This window comes from Pteronotus mesoamericanus, unplaced genomic scaffold (genome assembly GCF_021234165.1).
Source record: "Pteronotus mesoamericanus isolate MK-2021 breed Mesoamerican mustached bat unplaced genomic scaffold, CSHL_Meso_final contig_20, whole genome shotgun sequence".
In the NCBI taxonomy this organism is placed as follows: domain Eukaryota; kingdom Metazoa; phylum Chordata; class Mammalia; order Chiroptera; family Mormoopidae; genus Pteronotus; species Pteronotus mesoamericanus.
Genome location: NW_026555085.1, coordinates 64,273,395 through 64,291,876, shown reverse-complemented (window position 1 = coordinate 64,291,876; position 18,482 = coordinate 64,273,395). Strand labels below are relative to the sequence as shown.

Sequence of the window (18,482 nt, the reverse complement as noted above, 5' to 3'; positions counted from 1 at the left end):
CAGTATATTATAATGTTTTAATAAATAAATTGTAGATATCCACTGGATGTCTGGTAAGTTCCACCAAGTAATATCACAGATAACATAATGAAGAAATTAATGTCTCTGTAAGTGTAATTCCTTCAAGATCTTTTTAATAGATCTTGCTTTATATTTTTGTTACTATTTCTTATGTGTATTTGATTTCATTCCAGAAGGATTAATAATACCTAATATTTCACATTTGGGTTTATAATGAATGGTTTACATTTACTCTGTCAGGTATTCAGCTACGAAAAGTAGAAGAGCAGCGTGAACAGGAGGCTAAACATGAACGCATTGAAAATGACGTTGCCACCATCCTGTCCCGCCGCATTGCTGTGGAATATAGCGATTCAGAAGATGATTCAGAATTTGATGAAGTAGATTGGTTGGAGTAAGACAAATGCATTGATAAATATTACAAAACTGAATGCAAATGTCCTTTGTGGTGCTTGTTCTTTGAAAATGTTTGGTCATTCCAGTGTTTTGCTTTCTTTTCCTTAAGATAAATAACCCTTTTTCCTCCATAATTTTTGATTTCTAAGAAAACTATTAGCATACATTTCAAACTAAATGTTTTACAGTGGCTTATCTTTATTTTTCCCTGAAAAGACATAATTTGGTCACATAAACCACTAAGTATTAAGCATGGACAGCTGTTGTTAGAGTAGCAGATTCAGTTTTTTGATATATCTTAATTGTGCACTTTGTGAATTTTAATTTAAAGAAAACAACTGAGATTGAAATCTTGAGGGCAGCTGTATCTATTAATGAGCCTTATTCTATTTCTTGATGTTTTCAAAAAAGAAACACTGACTTGATTATATGAATACACTCAGAAAGTACATTTAGCTTGTGGTATTGAATTCTCTTAAAGGAATGCCTGAATTTTTTTAATTATTGTTTTATTGTTTTTAAATACTTGCCTTATTTGAATGTTTAGCAGTACCCTTTCCCACTTATATATTGTGTGGTATGATTTTGCTTGCCTATAAGAGTTTAAAAGATTTCCATGTGAAATACTCTGACATAAACATACCTGTAACTTGCATAACTGTTAAGAATAACAGTCTGATTTAATAAATGGTTCACTTTAAAGGTTCATGGGTGTTGCTCTTTGAATAAAATTATTTCTGAAAGTTTATCAAATAATACAGTCTCTTAATACGTAGATAGTAAATGAAGATTTTAAAATCCACTTGTGCTGCATGTGTAATTTCCTAATTGTACAGATTCATATTGCCTAGCGCAGAGGGTAATTTTTATATCATTTTCTTCCCAAGGTCACAGATTCCGTATTTTTCAACTCCTCATGCTCACTCTTAAATTAAAATCTTAACTTGCTAATTTCAGCACACCTTGACTTCTGTTTAACATTATTCTTGAAATTATACTTTGCAATGCTAAAATGAGTTGTGAATATTTATACAGTCCAGATTCAGAGGTGGAAGGGAAGCAACATTAATAGATTATTTAGTGTGAAGAAAAGACTCAATGAGGTTTTGGTAGTTTGACTGCAGTCTTTATCCTTGCCTCTGTCTAATCCTTTTGCAATGCAATTTCCAACTCCTCCCATCAAGAGATGGGTTCTAATCCACACTCTTGAATCTGAGACTTGTTTTGGCCAAAAAACATATGGTAGAAATAGGCTCAGGAGCCTGCTAGAAGATCAGAAACCTCGTGCAGAAGGCTATCCCAAGTGAGGCCATCTCAGATCAGCCAAGCACAAGCTCGCTGGCTGCCTGACTGTAGACAGATGAGCAGGCCTAGCTAAGATTAGCCCAGCCCAGGAGAATTGTTCAGCTGATCTATAAACTAATAAGCAAAAATAAATGATTATTGTCTTACACCTAAGTTTTGAGGTGGGTTATTTCACATAACATTATTGTGGCAATAGATGGCTGATACGTGCGCTCACTGGTAACTTGTTAATTTGGGAGTTATTTAGGCAGATAACTAATGACTTGCAATTCTTGTATTATAGGAGTGATAACTAAGTTCTATTGTAGCAGTGCAGTTTGGACATAAACCATTTCCTAATGGCTCTAATCAACAAAAAGATTTGCTTTGGTCTTTTGGTAGCTTTGCCTAGAACAAGAGATTGCATAGCCATATGAGATTTCTTTCCAGCCTTACAAAACTGTATAGTGTTGAATTTAACTCAAGAAAATATGACATGGTTTAAAGTTTGTCTTTTTAAGCATGCTTATGGTCAAAGACATAGCTAATAGATAGTTTTTATAAAGCTCAGTTATAGCCAGATAACTAAAATACAATACTACGGTGTTGGGGTAGTTAAGAGTGATAAAAAGGAAATGACAAAAAATTTCTTAATCTGTTGTAAAGCCTGGAAGTATGTATCCTAAATAGTTTATGATAGATTACTTTTTGTTTTTTAAACAACATTCCTGGGAGGTAAAGTGTCCATAGACTGAAGAAGCCATATACACTATGTCATATATATAGTATTGATTTAAAAATCAAAATAACCTTTCAGTCTAGATATTCAAATTAACTTGCAGAGCTAATTTTAGAACAAATCATTTAGTGGTCAATTTTCATATCCTAGGAGGAACAAAAGTTACTGGATAATGACTACCTTTTTCTTATTGACTGCTATTCTACAAGGTCATGCATAAGCATCAAGTCAGAAAAAAATGAATTGAATGTCATGGGGAAATAATTGGTTCCACTTGTTTTGGTCGAAGTCATCCGTTTGCCTCCATATTGCCAGATCCAGTGAATACTCCTTAGTCCTTCGTTTGATCTTTAGTCTGTGTGTACTCTGCCTCCTTGAAGCTGTCAATCCCTCTGGCTTTTTTGTGACACTGTTCCTTCCTCTTCCCAATGAGTGGGACAGAAGAAGGGGAGGGAAATACCTAGCAGCGGAGTTTGGGGTGAAATTCAGTCCTTGTGAAGGGAGAGAATGTCTTTAACTTTTTCTAAGTGAGGAATATTTGTAAGCTGCAGATTTATAAGTCATTTTAAGCTATTACCACTGCTTTTCATAATGTATAACATCTTTGGGCAGATGAGATGACTTCTGAAGCAGTTTCACGTTATAAATATTTATTAAAAGATAAAAATAAAATTTTCATTTGGGTTGTGTTCTATAAATTATGAAATACCTCCCTTTATTTCCACCTTTAGAAAGCCCTACCTTTTCTTCAATAACCATTTCACATCCATATTTTCATTAAGTCGTCTCAGATCACCACAAGGAGCTCTTACTCCTTTTCAGTTTCTTTAATTCTTTTATTATGTATAAGCTTTCTTCAAGTGATACACATTTATTACCTATTCGAGCTTGCCAAATAGATTCCTCACAAGAAAGCCAGGGTCTTGTCTAAAATAGGCAACTCACAATAGCTCTTCATGTAAATAGGTTCAGAAATTCCCCATTTCATTGTATCCATGAGGGCTCTTAAAATCATATCTTCCTAGACACTGCTCCTGTTTAAAAATGTTTCACCACCAACCTCAGTAACAAGATTGACTAAAATAACTTTCATCAGACTGTGTGTGTGCATTGGCATGTGTGCGTAATTTAAGAAGTGGAAAACAGGATCAACTCTTCTGGCCAAAAGATGGAAGTTATTAATATTCACTTCTGACATCACTTTTTAGAGCAGAGAACAAAATTAATTAAGTATTTTAATTTCATGGGAATTCTCATGAATTACTTTTAAAACATAGCTTTATCTTTGCCCTTTAGTAAACATACTACTGCTGTTTATTTTCACTCTACTACATTTATTTTGACCCCAGCTTTTTTTAAAAACTACTTCCCTAAACTGAAGGAGGCTTAAATTATTTAAAGCTCTTAGATAGTTCAAGAAATTTCTTTTGGATTTCACAATCTCTATATTGACTACATAATAAACAATGCAAACCAATGCAAGGCATTAATCATGCAGTATCAGGATTTAAAGATTGCTTTGCTGTGTTGAACTAAAAAATACCAAATTACAATATTTCTAAATTGTCATATAACTGTAATTAATAGAAATCATCCTATTGAAGCCAAAAAGAAGGCATAGGACCCTTGTAATACAAAGAATAAGTCTTTTCCTCCCTTTATTCATTGCTGTACTAAGAACAAATTATTTATGTTCTCCATGACTTGGCTGTAGAATGCATCAGTAATCTGTTGCTTTTCAAGCCTGACAACCAGGCTCTGAATAAAGAATGAATACCAGCCTTGAATGAACATTTCAGGCACTTTTTTTTTTTTTTTTTTTTTACAGCCTAGTTATCAATACCTTTTCTTATTATTGTAAGGCCAGCTGCTCTTTTTTTCTTTAGAAAAAAAATATTTAAACACAACTGAGCATGTATTGAAGTCATCTTTCTCAGGATATTCCGTATATAATACATTCTTTAGTGATAATGAATATTTTATCATATCTATATAAATATGTTCATTGTGTATGTGTATGTATGATACTCAAAAAGATTTCCTGATGAATTTATTTATCCACTCTGTCTTTAGGTAACTAGTTTTTCCAGTACTACTCTTTTGATACAGGACGATGTCTACCAGAGTAATAAAATTCTCATCCATTTTTCTGGCCTGGAAACAATCTAAAAGACACAAGAGTCCTCAAATCCCAATCTGTCTTCTATTGTAACAGCTTCAAATATTACTTAAAATTATCAGTTTCATTCTTATCTATGAAAGCCATGAAATGTTGCACTTCTAGCTTTAAAGAAAATCTATGAGAACTATTTTCCAGGTAAAGGAGTGCATCTCCTATTATGAATGGTTTATTTTTATTTGTATATTTTTTATATTTATTATATTTTCTTCTGTTTATTCAACAAACATTTTTGATGCTTGCAGAGTGAGTCTGCTGCACATTGGAGCCACATCTGTGAAGAGACAGTGCCCTGCTTTCTGAGCACACAGATAAATTGACAAAGAACAATGAATGTAATGTTAGGGAAGCTCAAAGCACAGAGACCAAACCTAGTCTAGGAAGTCAGGAAAGGCCTCCAAAAGGAAATGGCATTTAAAGTTTGAGGAGCACCTAGGCAGGCAAATGTGAAGGTGAGGGGGTGCGGCCCGCGGGGCAAAGGCAATAGGTGTGTCAGGGTCTGGACAGGCCAGATGCAAAGCACGCAAGGAGTGGAGTAACTAAGAAGTCGGAAGGTGAGCCGGAAGCAAATCATGAGAGGGTCTTAGGAACTGTATTAAAAGAATTTGCATTTTATTCCATGGGTAATAAAATTGAGGAAGTAACAGAACAGCCTTTTGGTAAGGTGATTGGCAGCTACAAGAGTGGTAAGTGACTTTGAAGGAAATGTGGAGGTCGAGACCAGTATGACTGTTACAGTAAGTGACAGATAATAATTAGGGGTGTTAGTGACAGGAGATGACACGGTAGATTCAAGAGAGATTTAGGGTGAGAAACGCACTGGCCTTGGTGATTGCAGGAGGTGGCGGCAAGGATAACTTTCAGAGTCCAGGTTCACTGGTAAAGGACCCTGAGAGGAGGAGCAGGTTTGGGAGGATGAGTGGGACAGTTGGGGACAAGGCAGGGAAAGGATCAATGACACGGTTGGAGGGAGGGATCAGTCTTGTATTTGTGAAAGGAAACCTCCTCCACAGGAAGGTGAAAAGAGTAACTGTAAACAGACCTGAAGTTCTGGTACCAAAAAGTTAAGAAAATTTCCTTCTAATGGCATCTATTTAATCTTTGAAGCGGACGACAACGCTGCTCAGGGCGATTGGGAAGCAGAAGGAGTGTCAGCATGTGTAAGAAAAGTAGTCATTGTGAAAAGTGGGAGCAATTTCCAGGGAAATAGAAAATTGTCAGACAGTCTAAAAAACATTGTTGAAATTGCTGCGCATGATCTTACAGTGCCTCCAGTCAGCGACGTGTGATTTCTCCCCCCTACCAGTCTATAGAAATTTCCAGAAAGAGAGTTGGATTCATCGAGAGTTGGGTTTTGACTGTATTGTGGGATGGAAGGACTGTCTCTTGTGAAGATTGTCCAGTCTCCTTCATATCTTAAACCCACGGTTAAACTCCCATGTTGCAGTTGTTCTCAATTTACCATAATGTTAGTTTGGTCACCTTTCCTCATTCAGTGCAGTCCAGTGGGCCCTCCTTGAGGGTCAAATCATGCAGATGAATCTTCCGTCTTTGTAAGACTTTACAGTTCACCTCCCATAGGCTCAACATCATCTTGGTTTTCTTGATACCTTGGCTTATTCCGCAGTGCCTCCTTTTTATTCTGTTACACCTGAGATTTTCTGCTCTAGTCTCATTTTAACATGCTCAGTTATCCTTTATTCTGTCATCTTTCAGATCTGGAAATCTTCTGAGGATTCTGTCAAAGATGATTCTGCCGTGAAGGTTATGTAATTCAAAACAAAGAAGAGGCAAGGGAAGGCTCTTGGGGATGTGACTTTTTACCCACCCCTTTCATGTCTGAGTGATCTCATCTGCCTCATTTACTTTGCCGGCAGGAATCCGTTTTCTTTTAAAGATGCTTCCCTTGGCTCAAAAAATAAATGCTATGCTTGATTCCATTAATTTTGTTTTAAAACAAGACCATAATTTTAAATTTGATTCTTGGATTGGTTAATTTTCTGCAGCTCTTTGGCAATAAACTTGTGTTTTCTACATTTAGTCAACCATCTCAGAACTGTCTGGCACAGAGTCTCAGTAAAAGCATCTGGACAGTTTTGTGTGAACTGCATGCTGTTATCAATAAAATAACTCAAAGAGAGGGGCCTACTAACCAGGTATTAAGCCCTTCATCTTAATATCAAAGACCAGCCATTCCTTTTGTTTAGCTGTTGAATCTTTTTTATTATAAAACGTGCTATAGGGAGAAGTGCAGCTCAGCAATCTGCCACAGTGTGAATACAACGTAACCCCTATTCTAGTCCAGGCCAAGGACTAGAATGTTGCCACGCCTCCGGGAAGCCTCATGGCTTCCTTCTGATGACCGCCCTCCCACCTCCAACCCCATGGGTGACCACTGTCCTAATTTAGGATAATCACTTCTTCCATCTAGACTTCGTACCACCTCAGCATGTGTTTCTGAATATAACATTTAATTTTGCCTATATTTTAAACTTTATATACATGGAATCTTTTAGTATGTGCCCTTTTTTTGCCCAGCATCTCTTAAAATCCAACCATGCTGCTCTCTGTGAACAATGCTTTGTTCATTTTCATTGCTTTATGGTAGTCCATGGTAGAAATACACCAGAATTTCTCCATTCTGTTGATGAATGTTTTAGTTTGCAGTTTGGGGCTTTTACAGATAATACTGGCATTTTTATGTTTCTTATTTATGTGTAGGTGTTTCTGTTAAGTGAATACCGGGAAGTGAAATTGGCTAAATCATGTCCTATGCTTATCTTCATCTTTAGTGAACAATGTCAAATGGTTTTCCAAAGAAGTGGCACCAACTTACAGTCCTGCCCGCAGTCTGAGAATTCCTGTTGCTCCATGGGTTTGCCAGCCTGTGGTATCATCCTGCTTAATTTTAGCTATTCCAGTGAGTTAGTGGCAGTGTCTCATTATGGTTTAAATGATCTTTTCCCTGATTACTAATGAGGCTGGGCACCTTTTCATGTTTGTTAGCTGTATCTTCTCCATCTCTGTGACTTGTCTTCTCACTTCATGGTGCTCTTTGAAAATAAGTTACTCATTTTAATGTAGTCTATTTAGCGATCTTTTTTATGGTTAGTGCTTTTTGTACCCTGTTTAAGAAATATTTCCCTATGCCAAAGTTGTAAATGATTCTCCTGTATTGTCTTCTAGAAGCTTTGTTTTATCCTTTTCACAGAGTCTTTTTTTTTTAAAGATTTTATTTATTTATTTTTAGAGAGAGGGAAAGGGAAGGCAAAAGAGAAGGAGAGAAGCATCGATGTGAGAGAGAAACACCGATGAGTTGCCTTTGGTAAATGCCCCGCCCAGGGTCAGAACCCACAACCCAGGAATGTGCCCTGACCAGAAATTGAACCGATGACCCTTTATTTTGCAGGACGACACCCAACCAACTGAGCCACACCAGTCAGAGCAGATTATACATCTTTATAATTCATCTGGAATTGATTTTCCTGTGCCATGTGAGGTCAGGGTTAAGTTTCATTCTATTTTCATATGGATATCCAATCAAGTTAGCCCCATTTATTGAAGTCTGTCCTTTCCCCAGTGCTCGCTCTGTAGGGCTAATTCATCAAAAATACATAAACACAGACCAAAAATAACTACATTTATGTTGATATACTCGACTGATGTAACTGTATAATGATGGCAGTACGGATATACACAAGTACAAGTCTATAGATTTCATTCTGTGCCACTTGGTCTAATTTTACACCAACATCACAGTTTGGGTTTTTTTTTTTAATGGTTATAGCCTTATAGAAAGTACTGATAGCCAAGAAAGCATGCCTGTCCACCTTGTTGATTTTCTTCACTATTCTTGGGCCTTTGCATTTCTATGTAAATTTTAGAATCATATTGGCTGCTAATAGGTTGGACACTTAGAGGCAGAGGGAGTTAGATTGACCTAATAAGTGGGAGCTCATTGCAGTCTTCCGCCACTGTGCCCACGCAGTTCATGTGCCTCGGCGTAGCAGACCGGAATCACCTGAGCATCTAAATGTCTCTTGAACTCTGGGACTCTAACGAACAGATCTTCAGTTGGCTGCGCAGTTGTAGCTGCAATTCAACAGCCAGAATAAGGGCCTTTTTGTGAGCTACCACACCAAGCTCTCACCCATAGGCTTTCACTGCTTGTTAACAGCCTCGCGTTCTTATCCCACTGCAAAGCATCATGGCACCTTGGCAATAACCAGCCAACCCCACTGTCACTGCAGGCATTGTTCACTTCATTCCTGAATCATTACACTAGCAAGGACAGTCACCTCCCCAGGATGTCTTCTCGGGTCACCATTGGTGAAAGCTTTAGCAGTTTGGCCACTGCCCTGTGCCAGGGACTATCTGTGCCCCACCCACCAGTGAGGATGACATTCCTCTCTGCCTACCAGGTAATGAGAAATCAGTTCTCCGCGATGCACATGCCAAGACAGGATTAGATGTCCCCGATGTTTATCGGGGCGGGGGGCATGCCTTTGAAGGAAAAGTGGGAGCAGAGGACGCAGGTGGAGAGTTTAGATGGTGACAGAAGAGGAGGGACAAAGGAGTATTGGTTGAAAAGTGTCTTGGACTCCAGTGTTATTCCAAGAAGTTTGGCCAGGTCTATGGGGAGTCCTCTACCAAAGTTGCCTGTAAGGGAATGTGCCAGAATTACTAACTTTGCTGTGCTTAGTCATTGACTAGGAGTAGCATAAGGTAGGCTGGCCGTGGCATGAACATAAGAGTAGATCCAGAAGGGCAACAGCTGACGCCTCAGTCAGCTAAGCATCCACCAGCAGGAGACAGGAATGGTGCATTTTTATAGCCAACAAGAAAAAGTCACTGGGCCATCAAATTCCCCCAGATCTTGGCCTGGCAATTCTTTACTATCTTATAATCTCTCAGATAGTTTCAGGCATATATGTTTACTATTTTGTCTAACTTTCTAGTTGTCCTCGGCAAGAAGGTAGGTCCAATGGGGTAATGCTAGTACCCCGTTACCAGAAGGCATTGGCCAACCCAATTTCTGTTTTTATTTCTTTATCCAAAAAAAGGGAAATTAATGTGAAGGCCTTTTTTGGTACTTATGAAAAATAAAAATTAATAACCATTTTCCACCTTGAGCGTGAGTTATGTAAAATGCAAGTCCAAATTTTCACTGAGTTCTTCAAACTCACAATTAAACTGTTTGCTGTGAAACTGCATGCAGCTGCATTTAAAGACACATCAGAACAAAAAGAACTGTGAACAATCCAGGTTATTTTTAACTAACAAAGACAAATGTTCCAAAGCAGAGATACAGAGAGGCTTACATAAGTGGAGACAGTGCCTCCCTGGAGTTTTCTGAAGAATGAGAAAAGCAAGTGGCAGACCTGTCAAATGGCCCCAGGTTTACTGCTTCAGGACTCACGGGGTGCTATTCAAAATTATACGACTTATAGAAACTTCATCATAAATCAAAATTCCCTACAGTCACCTTACTTTGAAGTATTCTTGCTTAAGGAAAGAATGTGTGTATTTGAAGCATTTATTTATACTCTCAATTCTATTTTAACTTTTTGGTCATTGTAGAATCTTTGCTGATTACAAATGGTGCCCAAACAAGTATTGCAGGATAGTACATCTGCCAGAGAGGATAGAGACTCTTTTTTTTTTTTTTTAATCCTCAGCCAAGGACATGCTTATTGATCTTAGAAAGAGGGGAATGGAGGGAGGGAGAGAGGGAGAAACATCAGTCAGTTGGCTCTCCCTGACTTGGAATCGAACTGGCAACATTTCGGTCTACAGGACAATGCTCCAACCAACTGAGCCACCCCAGTCAGGGCAAGAGACCTTCTTACTCATCTTTCTGCTTCCAGTTCTTGGTACAATACATGTTAGTTAAAATAAAACACTACCTGTCTAGAATTCTGCAGAAATAGATCATTCTGGATAAATCTCCTTTTCATATAATGAAGGGTTAAAATTTTACATATTATAAAGCAAGTATTACGACCACCACCACCCTCACCCTTACCACCCTATTAACCATCTTTTATGTTTGTGCCAGATACTCTCCTAAGTAGTTTACTTTCCTTATCTCATTTAATTCTCCTAAAAACAGGAGAAGCTAGGAACTGGTATTATATCCATTTTTCTGAGAAAGGAGCTGAGGTTTGGACTTGTGACTTGGCTGGCCCATGTCTCACAGCTTATAAGGAGTAAAGTCTGTACTTGAACCCAGTCTGACTTCAAAGCCCATGACCTTGATCACTATTATTACTGAAAGCTACTTCACATTTTTCTACCTTCTTGAAAAGAATATCCTGGACATCATTTCCATTTACAAATTATATTAATATAGCACTTATCAGAGTATATTATAATTGTTTATATTATAATATAATATATTAGACTGTGAGCCTCTTGAGAACTGCATGTTGTTATTTCTGTGCCCCAGCCTGCAGTTCAGGCCCGAGCCTCACAGGATACCTTGGACAAAGCCAAACAGGGGTAGGTCTGAGGGTGGGAGGGGCAGAGAAAAGTGGTGGAGGGAAAATGGAGACAACTGTACTGGAACAACAATTAAAAAAATATAGAAAAATAATAATGAAAGACTGAGTGAGTATCATTATTAATATTGGTTACCGTGAAGTGTTTAAAAGCAGATAGAGAAGCAAATACTGGTGTCGACTGTGGTGCATGCAGCTAAATGGAAGCGTTTCCATCCTTGTACTCCCTTTGAAAACCTGCTTCCTTTGAGAAAAGCTCCAGGTGTCATTTCTCTTTTTTGCTAATCTATTTTATTCATTCAACAACTATTTACTAATAGTTACTCTGTGCCAGTCACCTGTACTGCTCTGTGCTTAGAAAGGAAGGGAACACACAGAGCTTTAGCTACATTAGTAGCTTATAGTCACTTTCTCATAATGGAGCTAGCACCTCTTTTACCATAAAGAATTTCCTGGCTCTAAACAAGCTTCTTTTTGACTGTTCTGTTAAGCTGAGTTGTCAGCGTGATTGGTGCCTCATTAACAGTGAATAAGCAGATCACTCTTAGAACCTTCAATCCACTCTTCCAGTTCGCTTGCATTATTAGTTCGTGGAGTGAGGAGGAATTGCCTACCAAGAGGTTAAACTTGGCTGATCATCAGGCTCATATATGGAACTTTAAGAAACTTCTTAGCTGTTATCTCATCAAATATTTCTTCTACCCTGTTCCCTCTCTTTCATCTACTTCTTAGGTTCCAATTACGTATATGCTTGATCATCTGATACTGTCCCAGCTCTTGGGATGCTCTGCTCTTTCATTACCACCCTCACTTTTTTCTGTGTTTCAGTTTGGATATTTCTGTTTTATTCTTGAAGTTCACTGATTCTCACTGTAGCTTTGTTGAGTCTACTCAACAAAATGCTTTGGTGTCAAAGCATTCTGCAGCTGCTCATGGGCTTTTTCATTTATAGCATTTTTATTTAATTCTTTTCTTACCATTTCCATCTCTCTGCTAAAACACATATTGCCAACCTTTTCCATTAGAGCCTTTAATATAATAATTATTGTTGTTTTAAAATTTCCCTGCCTGATATTCCAATAAGAATAAGTATTGTAGGTGGTGTGCTGGATGTCTGTTGTCTTCTTTTGTCTTCACGGTTCTGGGATAACAACAGAAAAGTTCAACTCAACATCCTGTTTGCAGTTAGGTTATTACTAGATACCTTATAATCATTTAGTTATAGTTAAAGGTATCTTTTTTATTACATTTTCTCAATGCTGATAATTAATTTTCAGAATATTGGTACATTTTCATCAACCTTGCTGATGTTGCCTAATAATCCTAATAGTTTCTGAATTCTCTTGGATTTTTCAGGCAGAGATTGTAAAATATTGGACACAGGCAGGCTGTCTTGTTAAACCTGGTATCCCTAGCATTAACACGGTACCAGGACAAAGAAAGTGGTCAATCAATGTTACGTGGAATGGATGGAAGCTCTATGTGATTAAAAAGTAAACTATTCTTGACTAAAAAAATAAAAACATTGAGCATCATAGTGACTCTGGACCTTTGAGATCTTGGGACTGAGAAGTTTTTGGGTGTTTGAGAAATTACTTTGCTTCAGTTTTACTGTGAAACTGGAACCTTCAGCGAGGACTAAGATGCAAAGGAGAAACAAGATGCAACTGGCTGCAGCGAGCACCTGGGAGAGGAGGACACTCAGAGGAAAGCAGTCCAACCCAGGGTCTGCCACCAAAGTGCCACCCCTTCGAGGGCAAAAGGAAAGGCCCAGGGAGGAGGAGGCAGCTGCTCGGGGAAAGAAACAGACCATACATGTAAGAGAGACCTGTTCCATCCTCCTTGGGAGGTTCCAGCCTCCTTATCTGCTATGGAACTGCTCTCTTCCTCTGCTCCTACTTCTTAATCAAAGATGAGTGCTTGGCTGAGCTCTGTGTACTTCCCTGCCCATCCATCTGTTCCCATCTACTGCTTTCCTATGCAATCCACTCACCACTAGCTCCACCCTGAAAATGTTTTGGTTATGACTGATAGGCTGGACTGTGTTACTCGCTAGTTATGTTACTATTACTGAGAAGTGACTCTGCTGAGAGACTCCTCCATGGCTCTCGTGCTCCAGCAAGTTCCTGGCCACTCGTTATCTGGGCCATTTCTCAGGGTTGTTCAGGCAGTGAACAGCCTTGGGGAAGGAGATAATACCTCCCTCCCTGCTGAAATCACACTTGCTTGCTTCCTGCTTTAAAACAGGAGGTACTCCAAGCTCAGTGCTACAGCGCAAACCTGAGGCACAAATCGCGGCACATGGAGGTCTGTCTGCATCCACGCCCAGTCACATCACCCTTACGGGAACCGGAGCCCCGGAAACCATTGAGAACATCGGACACGTTGGCTACACTTCTGCTGTGAGGAATAAAGTCCTTCATTTCCTACTCATGTCTTCTGTCAGCATCCAGGAAGATACAATAGCTTGCAAGTAGGATGAAATCTCAGACCCTTGGCAGTTCTTGACAGACTGAACTCTAACCATGCAGCCAGTCGGGTTGTTTGGGACTTGCCTGCCACTGGAACCATCAGAAATGATTGTATTTTTCCTCTCTACATCATTGCAGGAATCCTCAGGAAATTGGGCATATCCTAGAGGAGGACCTCGCTCTCAGAACCAAGGTTCGGGCCCTGAACCAACGCCAGAAAGGAACACCTTCTTCCCTGGAAATATGGCCATGTAAAAATTTTCTTCTTGTAATTAGTGAAAGGTGACAGCTGGTATCAGAACTGGAACTTATTAGAGGGTCTAGGCCTCAGGGGACCTCTGTGTGTTTGACTGGAAACTTAACATCTGCCCTGTTTCTTTTTCCCCTCCTCTCCCCCTGAAATTATTAGGAAATAATTTCAAACTGACAGAAAATTGCAAGAACAGTACAAAGAAAACCCAGCCCAAACACCTTTTACCCAGATTTGCTTGTTATGAACATCTTACCTAATTTCCTGTCTTATTTATTGTGCGTGTACATACGTTTAAATGAACCATTTGAAAGTTATGCGTTTGGGCTATTAATTTCTGTAGATAAGCTTACACTTGAGATCCACCTTTTTCCAAATTCCATTAAATTGTGAATAGTGTTAGCCTGAAGTTGCTATTTCCTTGGAACACTTTCATTATCTTGAGAACTTAATAAGGAACTTGGTGATTGAGAATTTGGGTAGCTAGTATTTCTCCAATAAAATTACTATTTTCACCTCAAAGGAATATTATGATACTGTATATAATAGTTTCCACATGTACTATATAAGGTATTATTGTCTTCCAAGCATGATTTTTTAGAAGTACCATTAAATTTTTAAAATTTCATTTCTTCCTTGGGATAAGATATAATTTAAAGGTTCATGGTTTCTACTAATACTTGGAATGTAAGATTTTTAAATATTTACTTAATTTTCTCAAGGATTTTATATATGTTGGTGGCCTATGGTTTGTATTAGAAAATAGCAACAAAGGAATTCTGACTGATTATCTCTGAAAACACTTTGCAAATATTAATGCTACACAAATATTGCTAATTATAGCTTGTTGTGGCTGCACATGGTACCAGTTTTATGTGTAGAAAAGAGAAATGTAGCTTAAAGAAAAGGTACAAGTGAATCAGTGCATATTAGACTAATTTTCTAATTATCTGTAATTTTGTGCACATGGTTTTGGCACTACTCTGATCTCAGGTAAATAAAGTGGAAGGTATTCTCTGAATATTTTAATGAAAAATTCAGGAATGATGTTAATGGTGGTTGTACTTCATTAAAATATGATTTTATTATTGGTTAATGGTGATTTATAACACTGAAACCTGACTAGAGATGAGCAGAAATCATAGCCAGTTTTCTGATACCAATTTAGAGACCAGATCTATATTAATTCCACAGTTAGTTTTAGGAAAGAGAGGAGCTGGATTTAATTAGGATTGAAGTTTCCCACTGTGACTCGTGCTAGGAACAAGAGAGAGTGTCACATTAACTTAAAATGATATAAGGTCTATCTTCCTAAGAAAATAAAGCCAGCAACTTCTTACTAGAATTTTACATTGTGGGAAGGTGAATAATAAATGAGTCTATCAAAATTTCAGCTAACTTTAATAAAATATCCGAACAACCTTATTATAATAAAAGCTGGAAGGCATTTTGTTTTTGTTTGCTATGTAACACATAAAATTTACAAAATACATAATGATCACCCATGTATCCTCTGCCCGTCTTGAGAAATATACACTAACCAATACAATTGTAGCTGCTTGTGTTCTTCTAGATGTAACTACTACCATGAATTTGGTGTGCTTATTGTTTCCTTGCATTTATATTTTTATTACATATATATGAATATATGTACACATGCATTCATATATGTACACATGCATTCATATTTTGGGGAAATATATACATATATGTAAGGATGTGTGTGTATAGAATATATGTATATCTTCCCAAGAAATATAAGTATGAATATATCTGCGTCAATGTGTAAATCCCTAAGAAATATAGTATTGCTGCACATAGCTTTCAGACTTTGTGTTCATGATATACTGTACACTTTCTTCTGCAGCTTTCTTTTTTCTCCAGCAGTATGTGAGTTTCATCTCACTGCCAGAGTATTCCAAGGTGGGAATAGATTATAACATTTATTTATTTTCCCATTGATGATATTTATAGACTGCACCGTGTGAAATTTCTGTTTTGCCAGGAAAAGGCAATTAACTTTCTAACATGTTAATGTGTACACGAATGATGTGACTCATAAAGGATGACTGTCCCTGATTCCAAGGACGGGACAGGGTATGCAGTGACAAGGAGGATTTTCAGAGAAGACGTGGGTGGAGAAATACACTCCTAGGAAGCAGGGTGAGGTAATCCTGAGTAAAGGGAAGGAAAGACCAGGGGCACTCAGCTCACTACTGTACCAACCCTGATGTCGAGGACCAGGAAGGATAACCTGAAGGTTGGAATCTGCTCCTGGAGACGGTTGGCCCGGATTAGCACGCTGGGAGGAGCTGGGGCCAGGAGCCGGAGAGACAGGCGCAGTGGTGATCTCCTACCGGCCCAGAGGACTGCCGGCAGGTTGCTCTAGAGTGCTAGGAAGGCAGACCCAGACTCTCCAGAAACAGTCTGGAAGGAGAACTCAACCTGGCACAGGGGTTAAAAAACTCTCAAGGCAGGCAAACATCACGCCTGCCCCTTGCTCCCTTCTGCCCCCAAGGGCTGAAAACTAGGTAAGGGATTCACAAGGTGGTTTGAACCAGACAGTTTAATCTGTGTCAGCCATTTGAGTTACTTAAGATTTGCCTTGCTCTACAGAAAAGAATACAACCAACAATCATGTTGTGTTACAAGGAAGAGGGGAGGGATAGGAAATTCAACAATGAAAGAAGAGTGAAGAAAAATCATGAATATAGGGAGCAGACTGTTTAGGTGACATTTGCCTTGTCTCCATTTAGGGGTGGGAAGGAGGAGAAAGACTTCTGACAGCAGCTGAAAGTAAACCAAAGCAAATAATTTACACTTTGGCAGAGTTTGGGAGAAGGGGGTTGTATACCTTGGGACTTAGGTGTTATCACAGGGAAAAAGACTTTTAAGATAATCATTATTTCCTTCCTTAGGAAGAGAATAGTTCATGCTTTTTTTTTTTAGTTGAAGAAACATATTCAGATTCTTTAAAATCTTATAGGCATAATATCAATTATGCAAAATCATAAACACATAGAATACATGGATGAAATATGCCAAAACATCTTTAGATCCTAAGGTTGTCATTTTTTTCTACAAATAATATGCTTTTTCTATATAAAACCATATTTTAGAGTTAAAAAAAGTCTACAGAAGACTACACTGGTGCTGGGTTAAAATCTAGCCAGGGCCAGCCTACTGTAGGAGGGAAAGAAAGACACATGCATGCGCATGTGCACGCACATGCACACACGTGTATGAATAAGCAGAGAGAGAGAGTGTTTACCTTTGATACCTTCCATCCTCTCCCTCCAGCATAAACTCCCAGCTCACCCCAAGGCCCTCTCCGTCTCAGCCCACTCCACACACCCCTTCCTACTACATCCGCCGCCACCGGGGTCCACTGCGCGGGCAACTGTTTATCACATGCTGTCAGTAAGCTAACAAGCTCATCACCAAAAAGGGTTATCACTAGTAATTTATTTAATTACCTATAGGATCTTTAATAGGAGGTGGTAAAGACTGGAAAGGCTTAAAGCAGAAGAATGATAACAAGTGATTTCTGGCACTTCAAGAAAAGTTTGGGCCAATGTTTCCTGAATGCCTCTTAACTACATGCAAGGGCTGAGATTGTGAATTGATTTTATGGCTTTAGGTGTCTTGATTATTTTGTCATTTTAATAGAGCCTATAGGTGATAGAATAACAAGCACAGCTGTAGAGGAAGGAGTAGCGTACTTAATCCAGCTGTGCACAGCTGAGCTCTCCCAGCCCCTGTAGCGTGTTATGGGACTTCGAAGAACCCTATTTTTCTTTGGTAAATTGTGGCCTTTTGAGATCTTAGGACAAATTAAATTGTGCCAGGTATTCCTTTATCCAGTATGAGATCTAGTCTGTCTAGAAATAGGATAAAAGAATTAAAGATAAGATAACATAGAATAGGATATGAAACAGCCATCTCGGGGCTGGGTTAAAGTTAAAATACTTCATTCAGTTTCTTGGGAAGTTGACTGAAGGAAGAAAATATATAGTATGCATGGAAATTTAATATATTCCCCTAGCATGAGCTACCTTTCAGACATAGTTTACGTGCTTCTGTAATTCATCAACGAGATTTATTAGACCGCTAACATCAGTACTTGATTCAGCCTTATATTTTCAGCAGGAAATGATGTGTCTTCTCAAAGAAAATGTGCAATTTTTGGGTTCTTTCAAATATGCTCCATTTCCATACCTAAAAATAATGCCATCAAAGTGAAATTTTTATCAATAGCAGTGCAAACTGTCTTGAGGTTATATATGGCTTTAATTTGATATTCGTTAGCTAAGCTAACAGGTAAAAGTACTCAACTTACTATGTTTCTTTTGGGGGGATCCTGCTGAAATCCACAAAAATAGAAATTACTCAAAACAATATGAAATAGAAATTTTCCTCCTTTGGTATTTTTAAAAAGCTACCCTAGTTAAATGCCCAAACACAGAGGATGTGGTATCTAAATGATAATACTTCTAAATATTTTTAAACACCCAATTTAAATGCTTAAGATTACTGTTACTTTTCAATAGATCAACAAACAGTCATTAACATTTATGTGACAGGCATTTATATAAAGAGAAAGCACTCAACAAGAATATTCAACAAATATTTGTATAGTTCC

General features: G+C 38.2%; 1 protein-coding gene across 3 annotated transcripts in view; it reads left to right on the top strand.

Moving 5' to 3' along the window:
- The window catches only part of WASF1 (WASP family member 1), a 44,351-nt gene extending 43,259 nt beyond the window's left edge, over positions 1–1,092 (top strand). For all 3 annotated transcript variants that reach the window (XM_054568890.1, XM_054568891.1, XM_054568889.1), the window contains one exon: positions 262–1,092. In XM_054568890.1, the coding sequence (XP_054424865.1) occupies positions 262–419 (158 nt within the window). In that variant the 3' untranslated portion in view covers positions 420–1,092. The remainder of the gene's footprint in view (positions 1–261) is intronic.
- Positions 1,093–18,482: the final 17,390 nt, after the last annotated feature.